The sequence below is a fragment of the Eupeodes corollae genome, chromosome 1 (assembly GCF_945859685.1).
Source record: "Eupeodes corollae chromosome 1, idEupCoro1.1, whole genome shotgun sequence".
In the NCBI taxonomy this organism is placed as follows: Eukaryota; Metazoa; Arthropoda; class Insecta; order Diptera; family Syrphidae; genus Eupeodes; species Eupeodes corollae.
The window spans coordinates 266,302,751-266,323,093 of NC_079147.1; the positions used below are offsets into that span (position 1 = coordinate 266,302,751).

General features: G+C 33.8%; 1 protein-coding gene across 1 annotated transcript; it reads right to left on the reverse strand.

Moving 5' to 3' along the window:
• Nucleotides 1-8,811: 8,811 nt before the first annotated feature.
• On the reverse strand, nucleotides 8,812-14,268 carry LOC129943034 (uncharacterized). The gene is made up of 3 exons (XM_056052236.1): nucleotides 13,362-14,268; nucleotides 12,435-13,308; nucleotides 8,812-12,375 (listed from the first exon to the last, which is right to left on the reverse strand). Exons 1-3 carry the CDS (start codon nucleotides 13,599-13,601, stop codon nucleotides 11,918-11,920), a joined length of 1,572 nt encoding a protein of 523 aa, XP_055908211.1. The 5' UTR covers nucleotides 13,602-14,268; the 3' UTR covers nucleotides 8,812-11,917.
• Nucleotides 14,269-20,343: the final 6,075 nt, after the last annotated feature.

Sequence of the window (20,343 nt, forward strand, 5' to 3'; positions counted from 1 at the left end):
CCATCAAAAGTAATTCTTGTCTCTAAAAGTGCTTTTTCAAATTAGTCGTTCGAATTCAGCATAACACTGTAGGCCCACTCCATCATTGACATGACTCGGAAACAGGCGTGTTTGAGAGTTGTAAATCACTTGGCCCTAGTTTTCAACGAACTATTTCGATACCTGATTTATTTATGTTTACATTTGTTTTAAAAAATTTCTTCAAGCTGCCTCATTCGATATTGTTAATTTCTTACATAGTCCGATGATTAATTCCTAAAAAAACTTATTATGTAAACAATTTTTTGAAAATGTTAATACATAAAGTCAAATAATGGTAAAAGATCAAATCATTTGATCAATCAATTGACATAATTTCGTGACACATGATATGATTTTTTGTCTTTTGAGGTGTGTCTACAATTCTACACCAACAAAAATTCACGAAACACTGTTAGAAAACGTTTCTGAAATTTTTCCAATTTTTTTGATTTGGACGCTTTAAAAAACATTTTTGAAATGTTGTTTTGTTTCCCATTTAAGAATCCAGTTTTGTGCAAAAAGAAGTGTTAAAGAATCAGCACTGATAGTGTCGTGTTGTGTCATCCTAAATTTTTACCTCATCTTTTTCAAAAGTTACATTATTCGAATTTTTAGACGAATTATCAGGTTTTTTTTTTTTAAATTATATTATTCTAGATTTTTTAGAAGAATTATCAGGGTTTTTGATTTTATTATTAAAATTTTTATAAAGTTAATCCTACAAAACCTCTTTATTTTATAATTTTGTATCCATTGGATAAAATTTTCGTTGCTCCACAATTTTCGCGACATTTTATATATATGTATTGTATATTGAAAGCTACTTACCGACTTTCGATCTATGTTAATGCAATTTGGAATAGGTATCGTGAATGCTTCAAAAAAGTTTCGCGTACGTCCAGACCAAAAAAAAAGAACATTTCAGAAATGTTTCTCTTTTTCTGAAACAATTTTTCAATGTTTCTGAAATAATTTGAAAATGTGTTTTTGGTCTGGTCGGACCTTAATGTTCTTGTCAACAACCAAATGTTTAGTAAACATATTTTGATGAACATTAACATTTCTCTTAAAATTAATAAATTGATTCCTTAAACAACAGGGTAATTCATTTTGTGGTTTCAAAAGTAAGCATAAATAAAACACACATTAAATATTCTTTTAAATGATATTTCTTTTCTGTTACAAAGTTTGAACGTTGACTACATCATATAAATGACCACCACGCGAATTGTTTCAAGCATCAATTCTTTTGATTTAACTTTTGACCACTTTTTGACACATATTGGGCGATTTCTCAGCCATAACTTCACGAATGTTGGTTTTTAAGTGCTCAAGAGTTAAAGGTTTATGAAGAAAATTTTTTGTTCGAAAAATCGCCGTCTACCAAATGTTGTCTAAGCACCCATTCGACGTACCTATGACATTGTGAATGGTCAGCTGGCTTCAGTGGTTGTGTGATGTAGGTGTAGACCCAAATGAAAAATACGGCTTTATGTGCCGTACGACAGTCCTTATTCCTGAGAACGACGAGGATTCCACCCATTTTGGTCTTGGGCAAAACATTTACTTACAGCAGCTATATGTATATTCACTTAGTAGGGTTGCATGATGGTAAGTGCGTTTGACCGGAGTGCGTGAAGTTAGCGCCCCTTTTTCGATTTTAAAATTTTGGAAAGTTGCTCCAGGTTGTTCCGCATTGTTCAAAAATTTATTTTGAAAAATACCCAAAAATGGGGGTGTTCGACCACAAAAACTGTTTTTGACTTAATCTTTTTGAAATTGTTCCAGGTTGTTCTAGTTGTTCTGAACATCGTTCCAAATTTTTGGACCTCTATGATCAAAATTTCAAAAGATATTGGCAAAATTTGTAAAAAAATCGAAATTCCAATTTTTATATTTTAAAAAGTTTTCTAATCATTGGTCCAAACAATAAGAGTCGTGAAATGTATATTTTAAAAGATATTTCCCCCAATTTTTGTTTTTAAAAAACGTAAAATACGTATCCCTATTTTCTTATTTTTAAGCCAACATTTTAATTGAACGTGAACAAGCACATGTACAGCAACCAAAACTTGACTTATATCCTAAATTTACGCTGGTTATCGATCTTTCAAAAATTATTTTTAGCTTCCCTTTTTCAAAAATCAAAAATTCAAAGATTGTTCCAAGTCAAACCATACTTCCCCAATTCGTGTCCAAACCATAAGCAAATATAGCTAAATATATTTTCTCTAGTGCCACCCCTTGAAAAAATTTAAAATTTCAAGCCAAAGATGTTTTTTCAGCAAAGACCAAAAGGTCTTAAAGATTCCGACTCTATGAAATTAATAATTATTATGCCTACATTAAAAAAAAACATCCCCAAACCCCCCCTTTACAAACACACACATTTAAATAATGTGTTTTAAAGCATAATCACTCACATCCAATTATTTCATTCAAACATGTTCAAAAATAATGATATTAAGTCCAAATTAAACTTAACAGTGTACCATTCTGTTAACCATATTCTGGTAAATCTTCTCCGAAATTCAAAATTCCAATACTTGTTCCCAATTGTTCCGGGGCTCTTCTAAATTTTTCCAAAGACTTGTTTCTTAAAATTGATTTTTAGTATGAAAAATGTACAGAAAATACTTCTCCATTCCTAATTTAAAAACACCGAAAATCTAAAACTTGTTCTCAATCCAAAATCACTCATTGTATTTAAAACGCTTTTGTTTATAAAGTTGAATTCGGTTAACTTTAATATCTTGTCTTTGCTCTTGACACTTTGGAGACGCAACGTACTTTTAGTACTGAAAACGAAATAAGTTCACTTCAATTTTTGTGTCAAAATATTTGAGTACAAACAAATATTTTAACAAAAATTGTGATATTGATATTATATGAGAAAAGAAAATTTACATAAATATTTAACTATTTTATCAAATATTAGAAAAAATTAAAATGTTCATCATCATAATCAAAAGGATTTTTTTTTGTTTCAAAAGTATAAAATTTTATCTAAGATCTCTGATAGAGTGTGGAAGCTTTTTGAAAATGAAAACCACAAAAGTCGGTTTAGAAACTAGATTTTATAAATTCCCACGTAAACTATAATTTGCAATGATTCTGAAATTCAGATTTTCATATTTTTTAAAAAATGTGCTCTTAACTTAACAAATGTCGTATTGGAAAAACCTTCAATTCCTTAAAAAGTGAAAACTAGAGAACATGCGGGGTTTACAGCTTATTGTTTTCAGAACACACCAAAAGGTGTTGGATTTATTTTGTCATAAATACCTCCCCAACTTGAAATCCAATTTTGTAATACAAATCTTAAAGTGCCACAAAATTATTGTCTCAGATTAAGGAATCAATGACTAGTCCCAAATAATTAAATTCATTAACAATCCCTAAATAAGTGCAGTTTAGAAGTTTGAATTTTTGGAATTCTATAGCATGTAAAAAAGAAATCGAATCGATATCGACATTTTTATTTTCTGATAAACTGAAAAACATAGCCTTGGTTTTTGAGCAGATTATTAATAAACAAGCAGTTCATTATCAGCTATTTTATTTGCACTAAAGCTATAAACAACATCGTCAGCAAATGCAGTCAATACACCTTGGAAAGGCAATCTAAACAAGGAATTCATGTAAATCAAAAATAGAACTGGCCCTAGAACAGAACCCTGTGGGACTCATAATTTAATTGATTTTAAATCTTCGAATTTATTACCTGTTCGAATTTCACTCTTTTTTTTCTTTTTTTTAGGTATGAAACTAGACAGTCACAAATAAAACCTCAAAACCCTGCATTCTCAAACTTACCTAGCAGTATTTTGTGATCTAATCTACCATATTAAAAACTTATGAAATATTAATAAATAAAACAACTATTTGAGAGCAGAAACTTTGTGTTCAAAAAACTAACCAATTTTGTTCAGCCTTTTCAAATACCTTACTTATAGACGGTAAAAATGAAATCAGCCTATAGTAGAATAAATCACTTGTAAGATTTTTTTTAAAAAAGGGGCACAACATTAGCATATTTAAGGGCAATCAACAATATTTTTACTAAAGAGGTGTGCCACGACATCACTTAAGAAAGAAGCTACATTTTTTAAACAAAAATTGGAGTTGCAGTCGATCCAGAAGAGTTTGATTTTTTGAAGGTGCTAATAACTTCTAAAATTTCAAAACTAAGCCTTTGAGAAGGTTCATCAGCATTACAAACTGAACAATTTGGTCCACTTATGTAAGACACTTGAATATTTTTTTTTTAAATTCACAAGCACTCAAGGCCTTATTAATACCCTTTTTATGTTTATATTTAAACACAGTGCGAGGGTTAGGAAAATAGGGAAGGATTTAAAAGTTCAAAGTTCTGAACATCAAAATGGGAGGGAAAAACAGAGTTGGCCAAAGCATTCCACATTCTCGATGTGCGATTTAAGAAAGAATTTCTATACTTGACAGTACGCCCGAAATTGAGCTCAAGGGAAAACTGATAAGCATTCCCAGAAGTGCAAGTATTACGACTAAATTGTTTAAGAGGTGGAATGCAACTGGCATATATCATATATCAATAAAACAACAAAAGGCATGAAACATTGCGGCGGTGTTCTAGCGATGTAAATGTTTCAATTATAGTTCTATCGCCTATCATTTTTAAAGCCCTATTTTGTATTCTATCCAAGAGATTTAAACTTGTTTTAGGGGCACCTGCCCAGATATGCGAATTATATTCAAGCTTTGGACGCATGAAGGCTTTGTAAATTACAGCCAGATCAGAAGGGGTGACAAATTTCTTGCACCGTCGTCGGAGAAATCTGAAGCACCTGGCAGCATTTTTGGCAATATCAAATATAGGATCGTTCCATAAAAGGTGATCTGTGATACACATACCAAGTACTGACATTTGATTAGTTTCTTGGATGCAAGTACCACTCATAGATAGTGGCATCGGTATTGTGTTACGCTTTAACGACAGGAGACAGCATTGAGTTTTCGAAGCTTTAAATTCTACACGGTTTTTGATTCCCCATTGTACAATGCTGTCAAGATCAGAATTTAATTAAGCTATCGCTGCCGTTTAAGTTCCACATCCGAAGGACGAGGATGTGAATCAATAAACGAGTATGAGAAGCTAAGGGTTTTGTCGTCGGCGAAACTGGTTAATGGATTAGAAGTGGCAGACATAAGATCATTTATGAATATAAGAAAGAGAGTCGGAGACAAAATGGAGCCCTGAGGAACACCAGCATTTATTTTATGAATTTCAGACTTGTAACCATCCAATACAACTTGTATTGAACGGTTAGAAAGGTAATTCATAATACAACTAAGAAGAGATTCATCAATACCAAAAGCACGTATCTTAGATAAGAGAGCTTGGTGCTATCAAATGCTTTTGAAATATCAAGTGCAATAATCTTACTTTCTCCAAAACATCACCAGTGGAATAATTGCTACGAAAACCATACTGTCGGTCATTAAGAAGCTTTCGTTCTTCGAGATATTTGTTAAGCTGAAAATTAATCAGCGTTTCCATGACCTTGGAAAGAAGGGACGTGAGTGCTATTGGACGAAAGTTTGAGGGGGAGGAGGATTCGCCTTTTTTAGGGACACGCTGGATAAATGCAGTTTTCCATCCGCTCGGAAAGAGACCTGTAGAGTAGGAGAGATGGAAAAGTTTACGCAGTGGTTTTGCCAGCGTTGAAGTACACCTCTTCAGAACAATAGGGGAATGCTATCCGGGCCAGCGGATTTGGTTATATCAGTATTCTTGCAACTGCACGAGTGCGAAAGAAGATTCGTCCCATAGAATCATTTACGCTCTCAAGAACAGGAGGACTCATGACACTATCCTGTAACGTCGAGTTAACAGCAAACTGTGCTGCAAGCAAATTTACTTTTTCAATCGAGCTTACATATTGAGTGTCATTGTGGACGAGTGTTGGAACCGAGGATGATGTGGTGTTTCGTACGTTTTTTTACAAATGACCAGACATTTTTACTACCTTTAGGTCATTGTAGTATTTTTTGCCTTAATTTCTGATCATGCAAAAATTTTGTTCGTCGAATATGACCATTACAGGTGTTTCTAGCTTGGTCAAACTTATTCCGGTTTTCCTCAGTCTGGTTGGCTTTGTATCAACGGAAACTTACATCTCTGATCCTAATAACCTCTTTACAGCTCAAATCAAACCATGAGTGCTCTTTGGGTTTGATAGATTTCACCCTATTCGGGGTAAAATTTCTCATTCCACAAAGAATTCAATTTGTTACCATAGCTGCGCTGGAATCCAAGTCACTATCGAAGAAGCATAGTGACATATCACATCATAATAATATCATATGCAATCGTTGAAAGGTATTCATTAAAATCGTTTGCCATTCCATTTCTATCGGAGACAATACAACGTTTTCTACAGCTTGATTGAATTTATTAGTCTAAAAATTACCACGACAAATTTCTTTCTTTAATTTATTTTTTTAAGTGATTACTGCAAAAATATTTCAAACTTTTTTTTTAAACTTATTCTTATATCTTGCTTTAAAAAAAAGTATGAGTGATCCATGGCTTAAGACGTTTTTCAGGGTTTCTTTGAGGCAAATGCAGAAGAATTTTCAGATTAACATCTACATAGAGTACCTCAAAGAAACCCTTTACGCAAGAACTTAATCCCATGATTCAAATAGTTTTTAGTCCAACATTCGAAAAACAAGAATCGAAATTAATATTTTTTACTCCTGCATCTACCGAAATTACAGGTATTGAATGATCAGTATTTCTAAATTCAAAAACACATTTTTCACAAGACATCACTGAAGATAGAGCGAAGCGGCCAAATACGTAATCAAAACATTTTCCGCATCTTGATTCTGGTAATTTCTCTGACAAAAGAAACAAGACAATGTGAGGCTAAAAAGTCAAAGTAGGTTCCTATTTGCTCATTGTTTTCCAAAATATGTACATTAAAGTCTCCCATGATCAAAAAGATTTTTTGACTTTTCAATTTCCATGAATGATTAAAAATTCTTACAAAAAGCCTGTTAAGTTGAACATTATGTAGTCCATAGACTCAGAAAATGACGAATATTTGTTTAAAACTCATACTAAACCAACATCTTTGGAATGAAACATTTTGTCTGGCCTTCAAATTGTAGAGGTAAAATATACATTAATTAAGTTTTTGTTTATTTATATACATATTTTCAAAAAAAATAATTTTTAAGTCAATAGTATTAACGATATTTCAGAACGACTGAGTTTTAAGCTTTGTACTTAAAGCCTTATAAAAAAGCACCACTTAATGTTTTCAAATCGCTTTTCCAATACATATTCTAGTTATTCGCACATAAAAAAAAGTTAAGTCTTTAAGCACATACAAAAAAAGTTAAGTCTTTAAGCCTTGTTCAAGGAACCTTTCTCTCTTAAATTTTTTACATTTGATACAATTTTCCTTTGACCTTTTTAATTGTGACTACAATTTTCACAGCAGTACAAATATTTTGTCTCCAAATTTTGAATTACCATTGATATGTTTACTTCTTTAATGCAGGAACATGAAGTGTCATTCAATAGTTGCTACCTTGTACAATATTGTACACAAATATCTTAAATCTTGTAAGGTCATCAAATTTAACGTCACTGATAAATCTTTAGCCATCATAAGCAGCTGTCATAAGTTTTATGGAAATTTTAGCCCAGATATCAAATGAAATATCAAAGAACTATAAACACCAGTTAGTGCCGGCGTGGTGTGCCATGTACAGCGCATGTACTCGTGTTTTTGCAATCACAGAGGTTACAGAAATTCCTACTTGATGCTGAACACATTGTAGATTGTACAAGTTGCCGCCTTGAATTCACATTGACCTGTCACAATGTGAATTATTGTCCTGACTATCAAATCACAAACCCATAATGTTGTCTTCCCATCTATAAATCCGAATGACCATAGAGTAGTCTTATGAGCAAACCTACCTTTCAGCGTCTCATTCCATCATCATTATTATCATCATCAAGGGGGCTGAACGGCACGCTTTGGCCATTAAGCTTACAACATCTCTCGCGGGACATCGCACTACCATCGCCATCGTCATAGCCATCGCATCGATACCACACAGATCAAAAATATTCCACGAACTAGCACTACTATCACACCTCCCATAGAGATCTCAGAGCTCAGACCCAGACTCAAACTCAAACTCAAGCTCAAGACATCATCAAACAAACGGCTAACATCGATTTTACTCATATTTTATTGGACCTTTTGTTTTAATTCATCTTTTGTTGTGTTCTGTATTTTTTATTTTTATAAATATTGTTTTTTAATAAAGTTGGTTTCAATAGGTAAACGTAAGGTAAAGGTAGGTAAGGTCCCAATAAACCAAGGTAGCCGGTATGTAGTTAGCTAAAGTTGAAGTTGAAGTTGATGTGCGACTTGCGACTGCGACCCATGTTATTGAAAATCGCGCACTGACACAAAAACCACTCCTTACAAACGATGTTAAACTAATAAAATAAATTCGTGATTTTAGTTATTGGCATTGTGATGTTTTTCAAGAGTGGAGTGCCGATTGCCCATGTGGCCCATCATCTTCGCGAATCGCGAACGGAACTCGTACTCGCCTCGCAACAGTGTGCCCTCTTCTGGCCATCACTACTTTTTACCATATACACACCAGGCTAAAAGGTATACTACAGGTGAAGTGGTGGCTCTTCTCGAGCTGGGGCTTAAAGGTGCCTTACACTCAGAAAAAAAAATTGTAATATCAAGAATTTTATATTTTGGCCCAACAATTTTCGTACTTTAAAATGAACCCAAGTACTATAAATTCTTAACTTAAGAATGCAAGTGTTGAACGTGCAACAAGAACTTTTATTTTTGATTTAAAAATAAAAAATGTAAAAACTTCAAAAATTTACATTGTTGCCTCAAGAAAGAATCGTTAAAAAAGCTCAACAATTAAATTGTATGGCCAAATACTAAAATACTTAAAATTTCAAGAGCGAAAATTGTTGCGAGAAAAATGTATTGTTAATAAAAATTGACAATTTAATAGTTAGATCAAGAACAAAACATGTCAGACTTTAAAAACTATAGATTGTTGACCCAAGAACAAATTGTCAATAAAAAATGAAAATGAAATTGTTGGGTTAAATACTAAAAATATGAGATTTCCGGAAATTGTTGTGTTGAAAATTGCTCATCAAATTACTTTAAGAATAAAGTTGATTTCTATATAAAAATGTGTAGGTTTAAATTCAACTTACCTTTAAAACACCCGTTGGTTTCAGTAAATGGAGATTTTTTTCTTCAACAAAAAAGAAAAAACGCTAAAAGTTTTCGAATGCAACGAATTTCATATTTTATTTTTTTTTATATTAGCCATACTTAAAAATAATGTACATAAATATTAAATTTAATTCAAAATATAGTATTAATAAAAACGGACAACTTCTTCCGAGTTATTTAAAGTGACACTCTTTACACACGTCGAAAAATTAACAATATGTTTCATATAAAAGCAATTTACATTTTGCTCTATTTTATATGCCTGAAATTGTTCTAGATACAAACATTTGTATAATTGACATATTAAAAAAATATTTTTTTCAGAATCCAAAAAGATGTTTAATATTTTTAATACTGAACTTTCAAATTTCACAAAGCAATTAATTTTAAAAAGGTTTCCTTTGAAAATCAAACTTTCAACTTGGCTACCGAAAGAAAAATGTGTGCAAAGATTAAGGTAATACGGTAGTTTCGTTAAATCAATAGGCAAACAGTTGCAAAATTTGGAAAAATCGTCCTGAAAAAATAAATTTTGTAGAGTCGTATGTGAGAATTGAAGCGAGCTTTTTATGCATAAAGTGTATGGAACATTTTTTCTTGAATTTATAACGTGACAATACTGCTTAAAAAATTGATGTTTTGCTTCAAATCTGAAGCACCAAACATTTTTTAAAGGACCAATTTCTTTTATAACAGTGCTGTAGTGTAACATAAAATGAAATTTGGGCTTTAATTTTTCTTTAAAAAAATCAACATAGAAATTGTTGTGTTGTTCAATTAAATTATCAAGTTTTGTTAAAACAGCTGAATTGAATTCGTCTTGAAGAGTTACAATATCAATTATTTTTATAAAAGTTATTAGAAATTGGTAAACTGTGTCTGTATTTGGAATTAAGTCTCCAATGATGAGCAAAACAAAATGTAAAAATGTTTTCATTTCAGCTGCGTTCATTTTTATATTGCAATTTTTAATTTGGTTTCCGTCAATTGGACGACTTATATTATTAATAAAATGGGAATCATAGGGAAACATCTGCTTTCTATAATTGAATGCTTCTAAAGAAAAATATTTTTTTTCAAAAATTAAGTAGTTTAAGATTTTTGACAAGTTGTATTTCGCAACACCCAGAAAAATATCGTGCATGATATCGCATGCCTTATTATCAACTACATGAAAATGGGTCAAAGTATTCCATATGGAATTTTCTTTTACAGAAGAAAATTCCGGTTGGTTGAATCCCAAAGTTGATTCACGAACGTAACCAGATAAATTTCGAATACTTTCTTTAACTTCTACACAATCATTTTGACAATTTTTTTTGTCCCTCGTACAAATTCTACAATAGTGTCTAGCATTGAAACTTGGAACAAATCCTAAGACTTCGTTGAGTCCAAGATTATCACCAAGTATTTGTCCTAGATAAAAATATACTTTAGAAGTTTTCCCATCGATATTCAAATCAATGCCATTTAAAGCAAGATCTTCAAGAGTTTGAACTAACTTAGCCAAAGAAGCACTGTTTCCAAAGTGATTTATATCTTTTGATTTAACAAATCCTGCCACAAAAATGTTACTTAAGTGGGATAATTGGTGTTGAGGAATAACAGGGACAGTAAAATAAATTCCACAAATCGAGTCATTATGAGGCCCATTTGCATCATTTGTTTGAAATGAATCGAAATATAAAAACAAAGGAAAAATTATTTTATCACGTATTGTGTCAGTTTTAGTTTTCCACATATTTCCCATTATAAAGTGATTCAATAAGTTTTGGGTTTTAATATTTTCGATGTTCTTTAGGGTTTTACTTAAAACTAATGGTGACTCAAAATACTTTTTTAATTGAAAATGTATGTCGTTGAGACATCCTTCAATAGTGTTTTCTTTTAAAGTTGGCTCACCTCGTACGAAAACTTCATCTAACTGTCTGCTTATTGTAAACAATTTGGGTGGTTTAAAAATTTGTAGAGATTCAATTTTTTGAAAAAATTTGTATTCGGATGCTATGTCCTCAAACGGGTTATTTACAATGTTAAGAATGGTTTGGTATATAGATTGAAGTTCGGGCTCCATAAATGGCATAAATTCACTTAATGTATCTACAAACGGCTTTAGGATATCACCTTCTATAGCATTTTGAATTTCTGGAATACTTTTTCTGGTTACATTGGCTTTTGTATGAAGTTGGAGTGCAAAGGAAATTACTGCTTTAGTTAAGTTAGTTTTTATTTTATTAAGATCAATTTGAGGTGGTTTTTGACAAGAAGAACTTTGGGCTTGTAGCAAAACATTACATTCTTCAGAATCATTACGTGGTTGGGTATTCGGATGAATTTCATTGGTTGAAATAGTAGGTGCTATGGTCTTTACTCTTTTAGGACTGATTTCAAAATTACAACTGTCTGGTTTGTTATCGTGTTTTAAAATATGATGCTTAAATTTATAAATAGTTTGAAAGAATTTGTTACATGAATTATATTTACAAGAAAATTCATAGTGTGTTGGAGTCCTATGATCATCTTTTAAATGAATGAGAAATTTATTTGAGTTTTGAAAAGTTTTCTTACAGATAAAGCAAATATGTGTGTTTTTATAATTATCTTTATTCAATGTTGACATTTTCTAATTTTGAAATAATGTTTTTTATTTTTGAAATTTTTTCGTCAGGGACAATTTCGTATATATATTCTTGCAAAAAGAACCACACATATTTGCTTTTTTGAGTATAATCTAAATTAAAAACGAAACAAATCTTAACAACTAAATCTATAGCATCGAGCAGCGTTGAAACTTTATAGCGTATACCTTCCAAATAAACATAAAATTCTTTCAAGCTTTCCAAAGACTCCCCAATGACAAAAATTTTTGGCTGCAACTTAAGTTTTTCCGAAATAGCTTGGAGTTGCAGCTCATCCTCCTTATGTTTAAAATTATTTAAGCTTACCAAGTGAACAAACATATCTTTTTGTGCATCAGAAATTGATGGTTTGCAAGTTTTGCTAATCCTTGGCGGAATTAAGATGGTGTGCAACAAATTAAAAAAGAAAAAGTTTTTCGAATCTGAAAAAAGAATTTTATCAGTCAAATTATAAAATTATTATATTTTATTATATAATTACCGGCACAAAGCTCGGGCGAAACCATTTTCTTATACATTTCAAGAAAGAGTTTCTCCTTGATTGATGATGGGAAAAAAACCTTGTTTGCCCTTTTTTTTAACTCGTAGAACTTTTCGAAGAGTTTATTAGATTTTCCCGGGTGTAATGTGTTGAAGTCAACATTAATTAGCTGTTCGGCATTTGTGTCCTTATACCGTGGCCATGCAGTTAAAAATGAAGAAATTGGATATTTTTCTTCCTTCATTCTCATTTTAGATGTTTCTTCCCACAAAGATTTTGCGTTTTCAGGAGAGTTATATAACAGAAATTCTTTTTTCTTTAAAAACTCTTCGACTTCCATGTTGTCATTTTCTTCGGAAATAGTACTCGCATCATTTTCAATATCAGTAGTGCTTTTGGCTATCTTTTCTGTTACTGACAAGTCAGCTTTTCTCTTCCGATTGTATCCGACGTTAAAGTACCTGTCAAAAATTTTTCCCGATGGCTGCTTTCCATTTTCCCGCGGAACGTAATACGTACGTTCGTCTTCATTTGGAAATAATTTTACTATTTCCTTAGCTACACTTTTCATGGTTTTTGGACACATTTTTAGACCATTGTGATGAAAATGGTCGACAATGCATCTAGATATGATGGTTTGATCAGTGCTAGATAGGTTTGGCGTTTGTTGGTATGCTTTAATCATATCGTCTCCAGCAACAGTTTTTTGCAATATTTCTTTAATATTAAAATCGATATTTGTATTTGTTTTTCCTCGAAATTCGAAGACATTTTGAGAAGACGTTGAAGAGCTGGCATGCATTGCATCCGATGAAAGCCATTGTGATACCATGGAAAGTGTTTTGTCACTCTGGCAGCATGGTATTACGTCGACCTAAAGTATTGCATAGTTACGTTTATTATTTCAAAATATGAGTTCGTACTTACATGATTAGCTTCCCTCCATTTATTTAGACCGTACCTAAATTTAATTCTGTCCGCCATAAGTTCTCTTTTTTGGAACACATTTTCAATATCATGCCCATTAAGAATCTTGATAACATCAAAAGAAGCTATGCGGCACTCCTCTAGTGCAGATATCCCAGCGCAGGATAGTCCCCAACTTAAAAAAAGTTCCAGGATTTCAGCTTCGATATGTTTTATCACTACTTGTTCTTCTTCGGCCATTTTAAATTTTTAATTTAATTGTTTTCCACTTATAACACTTGCACGCGCCGATCGCACTTTTATTTGTTTAATTTATTTCCTTTAATTTATTTAATGTTGTACCGATCGCATTTCACAAGACAATGATTTCATTGCTTTTTGCATTTCTTTTACGAGACAATTTTACAGTTACGTTTGCAAGAGTTTAAGAATAAATTGTTGTTCCAAGAACTAATTGTTGTTTCAAGAACAAATTCTTGTGCCAAGAACTAGTTGTTGGAAAATTAACAATTTATACTTAAATCGCAAAAATTGATTGTTAAATAAACAGTTGCAATTATAATACACAAAAAACGATTCAAGTATGCAGTTCTTGTGCCAACAACTTTTATTGTTATTCCAACTTTTTTCATTCTTAATAATAATTGTTAGCTGAAGAACGAATTGTTGACTCAAAAATTTGATTCTTAATAGGATATTTTGCATGAAAAAATATTTAAAACAAACTTTTTATTCTTAGACTAACAATTTTCCATTTTTGAAAATGCTTAAAAATGTTTAAATAGTTGTTTCAAGAATTTTATTTTTAAAGTGACTTTTTGATTCTAGAAAAATCAAAAATGAGTTCTTGCTTCAACAGCTATTTGTTGAGCCAACAATTTTTAAATTACAATGTTACAAGAATGGAAAATTCTTCGGACAACAATGTTTTTTTTTTTGAGTGTAGGAGTCAATGTATGAATGGGGTGCCGGATGCCAACCACCATGACATCATAACTCACAACAATCGTTGATAGCTGCCAAGAAGCTAATAAGCTTCAGCTCAGCTTCGACTACGACTACGACGAACGCCGACGATCGATTTGCCCTCGATCCGATGGAGAAGCGTTTTTAAAAGTTGAGAGTCAAAGCTGAGACTACTCGCAATGCGCATTCAATTGGAGTTTTCATGAATTGGACAGAATTACTTTTTTGTGGATGAATCGGCTTCATATTCTGTGTGTTTGGGGGCATCTAGAACAATGTCCGACTTGAGTCCTCCGGAGAAGGAATTGTGGTGCACGATTTCGGTCATAGTGTGTCGATAGACAATGCGATTCGATTGTGAATTGACGGTATGACGATAACGATGCGACTGCAACGGGCATAAGGTGGGTCATAGTATAGTAATTCCAATTGCATCTTCCTTGAGTAATGTTTTGAGAACACCTGTTCCGAATGCGACCGACCTTCCATTGAAATTTGTTAATTCTCTAAAGGTGCCATATTATCAGAAAACAAAACAATAATGTCTCTCAAGAGGAGAGAAATATCATGGGGTCAAGTTCATGAGATGATTTGAATACATTGTTTGATGAAGATGAGTTCTTGAGCTTGAGTCTCAAATAAAATATTAGCTTATCCGGTCAAAATAGATAGAATTAGAATTTATCTTTCATGCCAGCTTTAATATGTCCAGTTCCAATGATGATGGGAAATATTATTTTCTCATCGAAGAATATTTTAAATTTAATGCAGATAGAGATCAATGTGGAATAGAAGCTTGTAAAATGATCAATTAGTGGTCTTTAAAATAAATTACTGTCGATATATCGAAGTCAGTCGAAGTCGATGTCGATGTCGTTAGATTATTAATATTATTGAAAATTAACATTTTAAAAGTATCTTGTGTCTTACATGACTAGGATTAACATTAATGAATCTCTTAATCAACATACTAAAAGGTACAAGTCATGATTGAGAGTGATGGGCTGTCGGTTATTTCTTGTTCTTTTTTACGATTTGAAATTCAAAAGGGTTATGTATGTTTGACAATAGTAGTTTGATGTTCCCTTGATAGTATGATAAAAATAGGACAAAGAGATCTTCCAAATAATGTCAAGCAAAAAATGTCACAAACTTTTCACTTAGTCCAGTTTTGCAATTGTTGATTCGTCAAAGTCATTAAGGTTTACTTAAAGGTGCCCCAAAGAAATCTCAAGGTTGAATTTGAATTACATTATAGGCTTCCATCTTATTATAGAACCTTAATCTTAGATATATCATTTAAATAACTAACTTATAGGTTGCCAAAACTAATACAAACAAATTTCGGCGCAACAGTCCGTTGAGAACTAGGGTCTGGTGATTAATAACTCTCAACCATTAATTTGTGCGAGTAATGTGGCCAGGGATGGAGGGGACCTGCAATTTTAGGCCAAATTCGAACCGCTAATTTGAGAAAGCACTTTTCGTGACAAGAATTACCCTTGGAGAATTTCTCAATTTCACCTATCTTACAAGAGGGTGGAATTTCTCAATTTCCTCACTCATGTGATCTTCAAGCTTGCGATGCATAGCAAAGAGTTGATTTAACTACTGCATTGAATATCTTATATTTTGCAGATAAAATTATTGTTTTGTTGGAAAACACATTTTTCCATAAGGCGTTTGTTGAAATTTAAAGCCGGATTTAGTTATTTAACTCCCAAATATTTGACCTCTTAAGCTGTTTCTAGAAAATGACCATCATAAGTCCATTGCTTTTCATTGTCTTGAGTATCGCGCAAACACCATTATTTCGACTTTTCTGTATTAATTGTTAGTCCCCGTATTTTGCAGTGACACGATAAGCGATTAATCATTAATTGCATATGTTCTGAATAATTTTTTCTGAAGCCAGTTTTAAGATCTGATTATTTTTCAGTTCGACCCGCTTTTCAAGTCTCTCTACAAGATCTAACTAACTTACTTAAGGTGGCGCTTCAGTCCGGGGCGGACCTGGGCCTCAACAAACATGCGTTTCCAGCTAGCTCGGTCTTTAGCTAGCTGTCTCCAGTTTAGCACGCCAAGTTGGTTGAGGTCCTCTCCCACCTGGGTGCGCCACCTGAGTCGCGGTCTACCTCTACTGCGTCGGCCGTCCCTCGGGATTGGATTGGAAGACTTTCCGGGCTGGAGCGTTGATGTCCATCCGCTCTACATGACCTAGTCATCTAAGCCGTTGGACTTTAATTCTGCTAACTAGGTCAGTGTCACTGTACAGCCCGTACAGTTCGTCGTTATATCTTCTCCTCCATTCTCCATCTATGCGTACGGGACCAAAAATAACCCGAAGAATTTTTCTCTCTAAGCAGCCTAAGACGCTCTCATCTTTCTTTGACAGGGTCTAGGCCTCAGCGCCATAAATGAGAACCGGGATGATGAGTGTCTTATAGATGGTGATTATACATGCTCCAGAGAGGATTTAACTTCTCAATTGCCTTCTAAGTCCAAAGAACCAGCGATTTGCAAGAGTTATTCTTCGTTTGATTTCAGCGCTGGTGTCGTTGTCTGCATTAATAGCGGTGCCTATGTAGACAAAGTCCTTAACTACCTCAAAGTTATAGCTGTCCATGGTAACGTTTTGTCCAAGACGTCGTCGTTCAGTGTCCTTTTTTTATGATAGCATAAACTTGGTCTTGCCCTCATTGACCACTAAACCCATCTTCTTCGCTTCCGTCGCAATGCTCAAAAACGCTTCACTGACATCACGCTTTGATCTTCAAATTATGTCAATATCATCTGCGTATCCGAGTAATTGGATGGATCTTTGGAAGATTGTGCCTCTGGTGTTGACAGTTGAGTTTTGCACAATTCTTTCCAGAACGATGTTAAAGAAGTCGCATGACAGTGCATCGCCTTGTCTAAAACCTTTTTTGACATCAAATGTATCGGTAAGATCTTTTCCGACCTTAATAGAGCAGCATGCATTCTCCATCGTCATTCTGCACAAACGGATAAGTTTGACAGGGATGCCAAAACTAGACATTGCTCGGTAGAGCTCTTCCCTATGGATGCTGTTATACGCGGCTTTAAAATCGATAACGAGTTGTTCGGTATCGATTTGAAGTTCCTGTTTTTTTACATGATCTACCGTAGTGTGAATATTTGGTCGATAGTTTACTTTCCTGGTCTGAAGCCACACTGATAAGGACCAATCAGGTTGTTGACGAACGCCTTCAGACTTTCACATAATACGGCAGAGAGGATCTTATACGCAATGTTAAGGAGACTGATGCCTCTGTAGTTGGCGCAGTTTAGAGGGTCTCCTTTCTTATGTATCGGGCACACTATGCTGAGGTTCCACTCATCGGGCATGCTTTCTTCCGACCATATTTTGCAGATGAGTTGGTGCATGCTCCGTACCAAGTCATCGGCTGCTGCTTTGAATAGTTCGGCAGCAATGCCGTCAGCTCCAGCAGCTTTGTTTGACTTAAGATTAGATATATTCACTTCGTCAAGGTCGGGTAGGCGGAATTTTTGATCTGCGTCGCCGAGGTTGAGTGGTTCCATCTCCCTTACAGCGGAATTCGGTTCGTCATTGCCGTTATATAATTTGGAGAAGTGATCTTTCCATATTCTCAGCATGGACTGCGGTTCTACTACGATGTTCCCCTGATCGTCTTTACAGGCTTCGGTTCGTGTCTGGTACCCTTGGGAGGTTTTTTTTTACCTTTTGGTAAAAGTTACGAACCTCATTCCTGTTGTGACATCCCTCTATCTCCTCGATTGCGCGCTTCTCATGCTCCCTCTACAAGATCGGCACAGAATCTTTTCGCTATTACATTCATTAAGAAATTAATCTCTAATTTTTCACAGTGCCCTTTTTGTGAATAGGAAATTTTAAAGACTTTTTAAAAGAAGAGTGGATTTCAGCTCTGAAGAAAACTTTATTGAACAGATTTTGAAGATTGCTAAAGATTGTAGGAGTAGCATTTTTAAAAACTCATATGGAATCCCGTCTTCACCTGGAGCTTTTCCATCCTTCGTATTTAAGATCACTATCATCTATTGATATATCAGCTTCTAATGTGTCATCAACAGTGAATGGTTCAGCGGAGGAGAACATTAAATTAGAATTGTTGTAAAGAAGGAGCCTGAATTGAGCAGAAAGATCTTCAGCAGATACGCCTACGCCTATTTTTTATTTCATCCCATTGATCTCCCTCTCGATTTTCCAGAAATCTTGTTTGACCCAATTGCTTGTAGATTTTCAAATTCAATTTTCTTTTGAAGAAAAATGTTTTTGTAATATTTGTTAGCTTCGATGTACCAAATGTTTAGTCGGTGATTGTTAGAGGTTCGCATGGCTCGCAGAAGAGCATAAGATTTTGTCCTTTCTTTCCAGCAGTCCTTATTGAACCACACTTTTGTTTATCGGAAGTGTTCTGACTTATAGTTTTGTTTGATGCTGAACTTCGAGTATATTCTGAAAGTTGATTTGAAAGTGTTTCTGTGAGTTCTGTAATCAACTCGTTTTTAGAAAAGAAATTGTCCAAATTACGATGTTCATTTTTCCAAGAAAGACGAGGTAGCAGGTGAAGATTTATTTCTTTTGGTGAAGATTCACATAAGAATTCCACAACAATATGCATGTGATCTGAAAAGTTTTTACACTTAACTTCAAATTTATTGATTTATTTACTTGATGGCACTTCATTTCTGTGTGAACTAGGGCTTCACTTAGCAAAACTATCCATTCAGCTTGGTCAATAGGTAGATGTCTTCAGTTCCGCATTTCAAGCTAAGTAAGTTTAATTCCCAGTTTATTCGAAGACTTTTCGTTCCGAATTATTGGTTTCCATTTTACTTTATTAGCCCAAAGAAACAGTGGTTAGCAAGAGTAATTATTCGTTCGATCTAAGCCAGGTGTTGTTTTCTTTGTTCATTGTGGAGCCTAGGCAGACAAAGTCCTTCATTACCTTAAAGTAACGTCTTTTGATGGTAACCAAGACGTCGATGTTGTCCTTTCTTCATGCTTACGTGTATTCTGTTTTGCCCTCATAAACAGCTTAACCCATTTTTTAAGAAATGTACCTCTTTACTTGCAAAAGCCTCATTGACATCACGCTGAGTACTTCCGATTGTGTCAATTTCCTAGTATATGCCAGTAATTGGACAAACTTTTGAAAGATAGTGCCTCTAGTGTTGCCTTGGGAGCTGCACTATTATTTCAAGGACGATGTTGAGAAAATTGCATGACACGCATCACCTTAAGTTTTTTTTTGAAATCAAAAGGTTCGGTTTAGTTATTTCCAACCTTTATGGAGCAGCGCAAGTTCTTCATGGCCATCCTGCACAAACGTTCGAGTTAAGCAGGATTGCCCAAACTAGACATTGCTTAATATAGCTCATCGCTATTGATATGGCTTTGAAATTAATGAAGTGATCCGTCGTAATGTGAATATTGCCTGTGGACATTCCTGATCATAAATCACAATGATAAGAAACTATCAGGTTGTTGACGATTTGCCTTATATGTTCCATATTACGGCAGAGAAGATTTTGTAAGCGATGACTCTTCTAAAGCTGGTGCAGTTTGTAGGGTCTCCTTTGTCAGTATCAGACAAAAAATATCACAAACTGCTTTGAAAAGCTCGGCATTTAAGCCATCTATATCAGCTGCTTTGTTAGACTTCAGATTAGATACGGTAATCTTTACTTCGTCTAAGTCGGAAAAACGAGATTGTTATGGCTTTCCTCTTCTATATTAAACGGATCGTCCTACCTGATAGCGAAATTTGGTTCGTCGTCCCCGTTATACAAGCTGCAGAAGTGGTCCTTCCATAACCTTAGCATTGATTGCGGTTCTGCTATGACGTCTCCACTTTCGTCTTTGTGAATGTCATTTCAACTGCTCATAAAACTTTCGAGGTTCATTTCTACATTTGAACCTTTCAACGCTTCTCGTGCTCAGTCTTTTTTCTTCTGAAAATTCGTTGTTTCTCGCTTTTTTCTGCTTACG

What these genes read in the sequence shown, in the direction of transcription:
- LOC129943034 (XM_056052236.1), bottom strand. Translation starts at nt 13,601, where the DNA reads ATGGCCGAAGAAGAACAAGTAGTGATAAAACATATCGAAGCTGAAATC. An exon ending in AATGGAGGGAAGCTAATCAT is followed by an intron (nt 13,309 to 13,361) that starts GTAAGTACGAAC and finishes GCAATACTTTAG; the next exon opens with GTCGACGTAATACCATGCTG. An exon ending in TTCGCCCGAGCTTTGTGCCG is followed by an intron (nt 12,376 to 12,434) that starts GTAATTATATAA and finishes TTCTTTTTTCAG; the next exon opens with ATTCGAAAAACTTTTTCTTT.